General features: G+C 47.8%; 1 protein-coding gene across 1 annotated transcript; it reads right to left on the reverse strand.

Annotated features, from left to right (window-relative positions):
* Positions 1-2309: 2309 nt before the first annotated feature.
* ETV3L (ets variant 3-like) lies at positions 2310-8298 on the reverse strand. The gene is made up of 5 exons (XM_006861611.1): positions 8238-8298; positions 7886-8123; positions 7481-7670; positions 6958-7078; positions 2310-2791 (listed from the first exon to the last, which is right to left on the reverse strand). The coding sequence occupies exons 1-5, from the start codon at positions 8296-8298 to the stop codon at positions 2310-2312; spliced, it is 1092 nt and encodes a 363-aa protein (XP_006861673.1).
* Positions 8299-10571: the final 2273 nt, after the last annotated feature.

A 10571-nucleotide genomic window follows, 5' to 3' on the forward strand; every position in this document is an offset into this window, starting at 1 on the left:
CCTCCTTGGGAGAGAAATTCTGGGTCTCCTTTTCTTGGCACCTGGGGTAGTGGAGTGAGGGAGACTGAATAAAGACTGCTTTCTCATGGCCATTGTTGAGCTTGGAAACCTAGGGGATGGTGTCCTTGCCAATTGTAACCTGTGTGTCGGGTGAAAGCCTAATCTTGCCCACTCTAAGTCACTTATGCCCCATTCCAGTGGTGAAAACGGCACATCTGTCATGAAGAAGTGTTAAGCTGCCACAGAAAGCAAAATACTTGGAGATCCTCAGAGAGATGGATACACATACATCTACTCCTTGGAGAGGGGCAAGGATAAATAATGGGCTAAGGGGCCTTCTGTGATTTCTTAAGCCTCTCTCTCTCTCTCTCTCTTTTCCCCCTTACTCCTGGTGTGGCACTGTAGGATAAGCACTAGACTGCTAGCTGAAAGGTTGGTGGTTCAAACTGACCAGATGCTCTTCAGAAACCCTGTAGAGAGTCACCGTGTATTGGAAACAGCTTCATGACACTTAACAACAACAAAACTCTTGATTCACAGCCTAGGAAGGAGGTGGAGCCAAATCCTAAACCCAGTATTTGTGTTCCAGAGATTTGTTGCTGTTACTTATCATCAAGTCGATTCTGACTCATTATATAGCTCAGTATCCTTGGCTTCCAGAGCAGTTGTCTCTGTTGACATTTCCTTGGCTGAGCAAAAGCCCTCTAAGTGCTCTCACACTTTCCCAGACACTCAATGTTTCAACTCTGCCCTTCACTCCTAATCATTCTTAGACCTGGGGCAGAGGAAGAGGACCCCTGCTAACACTCTCCTTCCTCACCTCACATCCCTTTCAGTTCTGCTCAGCTGTCTTCCATGGGGATCTGAGAGTCTTTCTATAAAGACTCTGTCCTGAATCTCTTCCCTGGAGGCTGGTTTCCCGTCTTACCTGGTTGCTCCCGTGCCTCTGGGAGTTGATGGTAGGAGAAATGAGGAGACTGGCTCCACTGACTTCCAGTTCTGTTCCAAGCCTCAAGCCTTCCCCCAGCCCCCTAGACCTTTTTCTGTGAAAATCATGAGTTGTGTTTAGCTCCAACCTGAAGCTGAGGCAGGCAGTCAGCTGAGAGGGCAGTTTGACAGGGCTTTTATTTAAGGTATGCAATGCCTAAAGAGAGAGGAGGTCAGCCCCAATCCCCCTGCCTGCCTGCCTGGGACTGAGGGAATTGGAGGTAGAAAAAGTGTTTTAGGAGCTCTAAGGATTACAGGAAACAGCAGGATGACAGAGAAGCCCACTAGGAGGGAGGAGACAGGGAAGGAAACCAGAAACCCAGCCCAGGTGAGGGAGATGGGCTCAGAGAGGAAAGGGTTCCTGAAGCTGTCCTGAGACCTTCAAAGCAGTGAGTGGCACCCCTCCTCAATATAGACCCTTGACTTCTCCCTTGACTGGGTTGAGGTGAGCAGGCATGGAAGGCTTCAAATGACGCAAATATTACTTTCTCCCCCGCCCTCCACCAAAAGAAAAAAGAAAAAAGAGGAAAGAAATTAAGAATATCTTTGTGAACCACTGCCTCTTCTAGCCTAAGACCAGAAGAACTATATGGTGTTCAGCTACACTACTGATTGGTCTAATCAGGGACACAACAGAAGGTACAGATTAGAATGGGAGATAAATGTAGCACACAAGTCAAATTCATAAAATAATTGGTATTGACTGGACGGATAGAGAGTAGAGAGTACTCCAGAGACTTGTTACCCTAAGAAACACTTAGTCTGGCACTGAAGCCACTCCCAGAGGTCACCTTTCAGCTGAATGACACATTAACAAGGACACCATGAGGAATGTGCTTCTTTCAAAACTCAACTGTAGGAGACCAGAAGCTCAACATTTACCCAAAAGCAAAGGTGAGAAGGCAAGCAAGGGCAGGGAAACTGGGTTGATGGAAATGGGGAAAGGAGAGAGTGCTGATGTATTTCGGGGACTGGGACTAATGTCAGGGAACAATTTGTGTATGAAAATTGTTGAATGGGAATCTAATTTGTGGTGTAAACTTTCACTTACAATTTTATAAAAAGAACACCTTAATCTGATTAGTAATTTGGGGGAGGAGGGGCACCTTGCTTCAATTTTCCCTATTCCCAAATACACTTTTCCCCTGAATGCCCCTGCCCACCCACTCCCTTCTTTGGGTCCAACTCCATCACTTCAAAATTCCTTCTGCAATGAAAGCCCCTGTTCCACCAGGGGTGGGGTTGGAAAGTGCAAAGTCAGAAGGAGCTGGGAAAGAATTGAGATGGGTTTGGGGAGCCCTGATTCATATCTCCCTTCCAAATTAAGGAGGATCCAAGGGCCACACTGCTTTGAAAGGTTCCAAATTGGGGGAGGCAGGTCTTTCCTCCCCAGATTTGAGTTCATGGACCTCTGAAGAGAAGCTCTCCCTGGGATCCAGGATCCTCTTTGCCCGCATCATGAGATCAGGTTTTTTCCCAAGCCCCTCTGGCCTCAGGGACAGAAACCTAAACCTATCACCAACCTCTTGTCCCAGCCCCGCCACCAGGGGGAGCCCTGGAAAATGCCGGGCCCCTAGTGAGCAGTTAGGGCCGCCTGGGAGTAGAGTATTTGGCTTGGAGGACCCCAGGAGCTGCTGCTCTGTGGGGGGAGGGGGCAAGAAGGACCCTGAGAGGTGGGTCCAGTCAGAGGGGATAAGGGGCTGCAGGGGAGGGGTAAAGGAGGCAAAACTGGGCAGCTCATCTTGGAGGTTTCCAAAATGACAACAGGTGCCCAGCCGGCAGGAGCCTGGGGTGGATCCAATTCCTAGAAAAAGAGAGAGACAGGGTCAAAGGGAGCAGTCCTCACCTCTCTTAAAGACATCTCTTTCTCCTCCCATTCTTTTGTTTCTTGCTTGAAACATCTCTCCTCCCAGTCCATTTCTCTTCCCACCCCCTTTTCCCCCCACCCCTTTATTTCAAGTCTCATAGGAGGGACCAGTTGCTGGAGAAGGATATCACATTCGGTAAGGTGGAGAGTCAGAGGAAAAGAGGAAGACCCCCAACGAGATGGATTGGCCAAGTGGCAGCATCGATGGACTCAAGTATGGCAACAGTAGTGAGGTTGGCCCAGGATCAGGCAGTGTTTCTGTTCTGCTGTGTATAAGGTTGCTATGGGTTGGTACCAACTCGATGGCACCTAATGACAACAACAGTAAATGCCATGTGGCAGTGGTGGAGAGTGGAGCAGGGGAGGAGGGAATAGGTGAGAAGGTTTCTTATCAGTTCTCATCAAGCCCTCCACGTTTTTTTTCCAGACCACTTAGCTCAGTTAGAGTTAGGGAGTCTTTTGTATGGTTATTTAATGTCTGTTTCCCCAACTCTTCGAGGGCTGGGCAGGAACTGCCTGTTTTATTCTCTCCTGCATCTTCAGCACCCAGCCCAGCCTGGTGCATATTAACTGCTCAATAAAAATGTGTTGAATGAATGAAGATATTCTTTGCTGTAACTCAACAAATCCATTCTTCATGCTCAAGGCCCTGCAGCAAAGGGCTCTAGTTCTAGCTGGGCAAACAACTGATTGTGCAGCCTTGGGCTTGCTTGTCATTCAAATTCTCAGACCTCAGTTTCTTCATCTGTAAAACTACCTGTCCTACCTACTGGAGTCCCTGGGTGGTACAAACAATTACTGTGTTCAACACTAACTGAAAGGTTGAAGGTTCAAGTCTACCCAGAGGCACTTTGGAAGAAAGCCTTGGTGATCTACTTCCGAAAAATCAGCCATTGAAAATCCTGTGGAATACAGTTCAACTCTGACACACAAGGGGTCAACATGAATTGGAATGGACTCAACAGCAACTGGTACACCTAAAACCAAAGAACATAATCCGTCCAAAGGAACCCGCAGAGTAAACATTGTGTGGACTTGAGGTCCAGGATGGATAAGGAGTGAGCCTCAGCTGTCTCTTCTCCAACTGTCTGGTCCATAGCTGTCTTCCCCTGAGAGCCTTTGCTCATTCCTTCTAGATCTACCTGATTTTATTGTCCCCCACCTCCAAGATCCTACAAAAGGGGCATGCACCTGGGATCTCTGAAGATGATTATATAGATCTTCAAACCATTTTCTATACTGTAAAAAGCCTAAGCTTTTTTTCCGTATTTTCTCTTATCAAGTCCATATCATTTAAGTAAAAGAGCAAGCATCTTGACATTCTGCGGGAAAATATCAGCTCCGTGTGCTCACATCAGTGGGTCTAAAGTCAATAAAGAGGGCGGCATTTGCCCAAGAATAGAGTTCAGAAGGGTTAGGAAAGAAGGAGGAAAACCAGAAACACAGGGAGGAAGTAGGATATGTGGTGTTCGTTGAGGGGACTGTAAAAAAAAAGAATGAGACAGAGAAAAGTTAAAATAAATAAAAGTAATAATAACTGGAAAACCAAATTGGTTATTACTTAATACATCCAGTTTATTTGCTAGGAAAAACATTTCTATGAAGGGGAAAACAGTAAAAATGATTCTCCAAGAGGGAAAGCATGGAGACCCCTGCCATACACAGTGTACCCCCTCTCTGAGACATTGTCCTTTTCCTTGAGTTCTTAAGTGAGGTACAGTCCATACTGCTTTCCCCAAGAGTGGGTATCCCTGTGGGCAGGGAGGTTGTATGTCCTTCCTCAGTCACATGGTTCCTGAGGTTAGGGTTGTGTCTCCTCCAGAAAGGAAAGCCCAGTAGGTCTGTGGAAGAGATATTTCTAAGAGTCCTTCAACTGTTTTCCAACCCTTTTCCACCACTAGCCCCGCAACTACCTGGCACCAACTCAATAGTCTTGGCCACTCTTCTGCTTGGAAGTGGCTTCCTTTCTTGGCACCAAATGTGGGGGTGGGTGTGAGGGTGAGGGGCTGGCACAACCTCCTGGAGTCTCATTCCAGAAGTGGGATATGTGGCTGCTACTGACCTCCCCGTGACCTACACCCGCTTAATGTCCCTCAGGGCCTGGGCACAGGCAGGGCATTTGTGTGCACCTGCAGAGGGCAGGGAAGGGCCAAATAGCCCACTTGAAGCTGAGGCTCAGGAGGGAACACATTTTTCCCCTCTCATAGTTTCCCAAAGAGAGAAGCTCTGTGCCCACGGCACTCCCAGAGCTGGGAGAGGGTGGGTGGGGGTGGAAGAACAGGGAAGGCTGTTCAGGTGCTGTTTAGCTCCAGGCTGTCAGACTGATGGCCGTGCAAGTTCCAGCAGGCCCTGGGCAGCTCCACGTACACTGCCTCAGCGGCACTCATGGGGGCCCAAAACCAGATACCCTGTATTCTCTTGGAGGATCTGGGCCCAAGCTGTACTAGGACTGGGGCCATGAAATTGCCTGGCATAGAGGGGTAGGTCTCCGACCACTGCAAAAGAGCTTTGAGTTGGCTGAGAGTCTCTGTTACAAAATCTGATTTTGTCTCTTCCCAGTTGATGGGCCTGGAAGAGTGAATCTTTGCTTGCATTGTCACTCTCCTGTTTGCCTCCATCACCATGTGCTGCCATACTGGCCTCCTCCCAGCTCCTCTTTCTGCTCCCAGGGCCTTTGCACACACTGTTCTTTCTACTTGCCATGCTCGCCCCACTCCCTGTGAGCTAATCTAACATCTGTTTACATCTTGGGCGTCAGCTCAGATGTCATTTTGTCAGAGAAGTCTTCCTTGATGTCCTTACATCCTGAATTTCTCCAATCCAACAGTTAGCATGGTTATAATTACATCATCTATTTGTCAGCTTGTAAATTTAATATCTGTATTCCTCGCTCTTATCTCCAAATTCTACAAAGGTTGTTGTTGTTAAGTGCCATCAAGTCAGTCATGACTCAGAGAACCCTATATAGGGTTTCCGAGGAGTGGGTGTGAACCTTCAACTTTGTAGTTAGTGGTCCAGTGTTTAACCTACAATGTTACACCAGGACTCCTTTGTAAAGTTGTTGTTGTTATGTGCCGTGGAGTCGGTTCCGACTCATAGCAACCCTGTACAGGGTTTCCGAGGCTGTAAATCTTTATGGGAGCAGAAAGCCTCATCTTTCTCCCGCGGAACAGCTGGTAGTTTCGAACTGCTGACCTTGCGGTTCGCAGCCCGATTCGTAACCACTACACTACCAGAGCTCCTTTAGTCTTACTCATATTGGTGTCCCTAGCCCCTAGGACACTGCCTGTCACACTAAGCAGGAGGTCATTAAATATATGTTGAAAAAGAAATGAATAATTGAGTGAATGAGTGAGTAAACTTTATCTTCCCAATCTCTCTTCAGTTGAGCCCCCTTCTTCAACCCATGAAGGTCTTACCTTGGCTCTGGCCTCCAACATCATCTGCCTAGATTATCTTCGAAAGTCTCCCAATACCAGTCTGAAACCTCCACCAACACAAACATCTACACTCAGCCTGAATAATCTTTATAAAGTGAAACTCTGAACATGTCTCTCCCTGTCCTGGATCCCTCCTGCCCAAAGGTTAAAGTCCAACCCTTTAGCATGGTTTCTGAAGCCCGTGGTGACTGGACACCTGCTTCCCTGGCCAGCTCCATCTCTCACACTTCCAGCTTGTACCTCCTCCTCTGATCATGGGGAGAGACTAGCAGTTCTTCAGATTTGCTATGCTTGCTCATAGCTTTTTGTTTTGTAAATCCTGTTCTTTCTGCCTGGGCATCTTTCTCCACTTTCTTCACCTGCTCAAGTGCCTTCTCCAGGAAGCCCAGCTCCTTCTTTGTGTCCCTGGAGGCATCTGGCACTTATGAGAATCACAGCACCATCCAGTGATTACTCCCCACTAGACTTTAAGCATCTTGAGGACCATTTCTCACCTCTGAACTGCCAAACCTGGCAAATAGCTGGTGCTCAGTAAACATGAGCAGAATGAATAAATGACTTGTATTATCCCTCTTCTCATGACCCCTCATCCATGGACTCAACAGGAGATTCTTCCCTCTTCTAGCCAAGATTCCCTGGGTCCTTCCCTACCCTGGCACTCACGGTGGTCACTGCTGCTGCTTCCCTTCTTTTCCCCAGAGGCCCCTGGAGGTCCTCGTGGGGTCCGCTGCCCGGCCAGCTGCTCCACCATGGCCCGGTGAGTGAATAGCATGCTGTGCAGGAGCTTAGGGGGGAGAAGACATCAGTGTGAGGGTGGGATGGGCTCTCCTGGCACATAGTCCCCCAGAACACACAGGTACATTTGACCAATGGAATGAACAGTCTCACACAGATGGTTAAACAACCACTGCCAGAGTGCTCTATACTCTCGGATGTCCTGGATGCTCCCCGGGGACCCCTTCCCTAGGCTCCACCACTGAATGCCTACACAGAAAGAATTGTGTGTTCTAATAGGTGGGTGTTGTACCATGCAGATTGTTAAGACATTTTGAATAAGATATATTGCTCCTGAGCCCTCAGGGACTTGAATTCAGAGGGAAAGGAACATTGGAGGGAGTCTGATGGGTTTCTATGGCAGGAGACGAAGCCTGGTAGAGCCCTGGTGACAGGTGGCCTTCATGCCTACCTCACTCTGCATGCCCATGGGCACCAGTGCTGGTGGGCACAGGGCAGGGCCTCCCAGCAGCAAGTGGGGAGATGGTGGTGCTCGCACCCCCCACAGAGGGTAGTTGACTATGATGAGCTTGCTGAAGTTGAACTTATAAGTGAACCTCTTGCCTTTGGTCTTGTGCAGGATCTTCTTATTGTAGTAATATCTGGAGAATCCAAGGTTGAGAACAGAATGTTTGGCCCAGTGGGCAGGAGGGAACCAGAGGCCCAGCAAATCCCATTATTCCAGGTCAGTAGGCTGACCTTGCGCTGTTCCTAGAGAGCATGCAAGAACATTCCCCCAACTGGAGGAGTGTGCAGACACCACAAGCCCTTTCTTTGAATTCTGCCCTCTCTGGCCATGTTGGCCACCTCCTCTTACCTGAGGGCCCGGCTCAGCTTGTCATAATTCATCTGTGGTTTGCACTTCCTCTGGCCCCAGAGGCGGGCCACTTCATCTGGGTCCTTGATGACAAACTCCCCATACTCTCCTTGCTGCCAGGCAATGACATGGCGGAATTCTTCCTTCTGTAGCAGCTCGAGGATGAAGTGCCACAGTTGGATCTGCCGGGAACCTGGGGACGACTCAGCTTTGTAGGCCCAGTCAGGGAAGGCCAAGCCTGGAGTGGACGAGGGAGCGTGAGGTGCTAGGCCACTGTTCCGAGGCCCCACTCCAAAGCTGCCCACCAGCCTACCCACAGGGTCATGGAGGGAGACTTGGCAAAGGGTCTCACCTGAGATCCAGTAGTTACTGGGAACAGCAGGGACACCCTCGGCCAAGCAGCTGCAGTGCATGATCTACTCCTGGCTGGAGAGGGCTGTGTCTGGGCCTTGAGACAAAATGGTAGCCACTTAAGACAAGAGGGAAGGGGAGAAAAGAGGAACAAAGGAGGAAGAGGAAAATGAAGGAATAAGAAGCTTGAGAGAAGGTCAGGAAAGAGAGGCAAGGGAAGGGATGAGAAAAGAGGAGAAGCAGCAAGAGAGAGGGGTCTGTACCATGAAGTTTCCTGTGCCTAGGGGTAGGGCTCAGCCTCTTCTGGGAATGCCTCACTGGTCAGAGGCTGACCCAGGACTCCTGGCTTGGGTCTGTGCCACTTATGTAGCTGGAGAGGAATGCAAAGGGTTCTGTCTCCTGCCCCTGCCGGGGGATTTAACCAGAGAATGAGATCTCTTCTCAGGGATTAACGGGATTGGAGTGTTTCCCAAGAGAAGAGAACAGAAAATGTAATTAAATCTCTGACTCCTTGTAAACCTTGAGTGGAGAGAAGGTGGCATATGCATGCAGCCCCTGGGTTACAAATGAGATCTGTTTCTAACTGTGTCTTTAAGAATTGGTAGGTAAATTGGAACAGGTGCAAAGGATTATTATTTAGCCACTGCAACAAGGTAGGCAGTTCAAATCTACCAGCCTCTCCGCAGGAGAAACATGAGACTGCGCCTGTCTCGAAACACTAAGGAACAGTTCAACTTTGTCCTATAGTGTTGCTATGAGTTGGAATCAGCTTGAGAGAAGTGCAACAAAAACTTAAAGCCTTTTCAATGTTTTAAAAGCAGCACATGCAGCAAGCGAAGGCGCTTGTGATGAAGAATTTGTGTTAGGAGTATGGATTGAGTAGAGTCCTGGTGTGGTGCGGTGCTGTGGGTTAATGCGCTGGACTGCAAGGCCAATTTGAACTGCAAAGTCGGTGGTTCAAACTCACTAGCTGCTCTTTGGAAACCCTATACAGGGTTCCTATGGGTCGGAACCCTTAGCAACAACAGGAATTGAGTAGAGGTTGGTTCAGTCATTTCAAAGTAAGGACAAATTTACATGAAATTAAAGAGTAAGTAGGAGTTGTCCCAAGGAGCTATGATTGTGTAGTGGTTACTAGTCCGGCTGCTAACCTCAAGATCAGTTGTTCTAAACTACCAGCTGTTCCGTTGGAAAAAGATGATGCTTTCTGCTCCCATAAAGATTTACAGTCTCAGAAATCCTATACAGGGTCGCTATGAGTCGGAACTGACTCCAGGGCACACAACCACCACCACCAAGGGTTGTCCCAGTAAATCTGAGGAATTTCTTACCAAGAGACTGCCTGGACACATACCTGTCCCTTTATAGTACTTAGAACATTTTAACACTTGAGAAGAGCAGGGATTCCTCCCTTTTCCCCCATGGGTCTTGAGTGCTTAGAAGAGAGTCTGACACATTAAAAAATAAGCAAACACAAAAATCAAACCAGTTGCTATTGGGTTGACTGTAATGGTGAACCTATGTGTGTTAGAGTAGAACTTTACTCCATAGGGTTTTCAGTGGCTGATTTTTCAGAAGTAATCACCAAGGTTTTCTTCTGAGGCACCTCTGGGTGAAATTGAACCACTAACCTTTCAGTTAGCAGCTAAGAGAGTTAATTGTTTACACCATCTGAGGGCTCTGCCTGGCACATAGTAGGTGTACAATAAATGATTATTACTAGAATAAATAAATAGTAATGAACTTATCAATAGTGTGTCTATTATTTAATCAGTGGTGTCTTTATTTGTTTAAAGACAGAGTTGATAATATCTGTCTTCCCCTTAGAGTGTCAGCTCCATGAGATCAGGAACTAGTAGGCCTTTTACTTACAGGTGCTTGATTTTATTGAATTATTAAGTATTTTTTTGAATTAATGAACCATGGGAAAGGAAGATAGAATCTTAATATTTCCCAATTTGCGGTTGCAGGGAGTTTGCAGAATAAGTGCCATTGAGAAAGACTCACCTGATATAGACAAAGGGAAGAGAGAAATCATCTAAATCCTAACACCTTCCAGATGGGTCTGAGGAAGGTGTAAAAAGCTGGTTTCCATTCATACTAATGGAAGATGAAACAACAGGCAATAGGACTGAAGAGGAATGGGAGAAGCTGTGGGGGGTGGGCGCTCTCTGGGATAGAGTGCCTGCTTCTGGGCTGGGCTAGACCAAAGGGATTTTCCTGACTATTTGGGACTGTGGTGGCTTTGATGACCAGTTCTGGGTTTCCATCTCTGATGAGGGCAGCATTGTTCTCAACAAGAATCTATTAGGCCCTCATGTTTGGAGAGTACATC

This window comes from Chrysochloris asiatica, unplaced genomic scaffold (assembly GCF_000296735.1).
Source record: "Chrysochloris asiatica unplaced genomic scaffold, ChrAsi1.0 scaffold00042, whole genome shotgun sequence".
Taxonomy (NCBI): Eukaryota; Metazoa; Chordata; class Mammalia; order Afrosoricida; family Chrysochloridae; genus Chrysochloris; species Chrysochloris asiatica.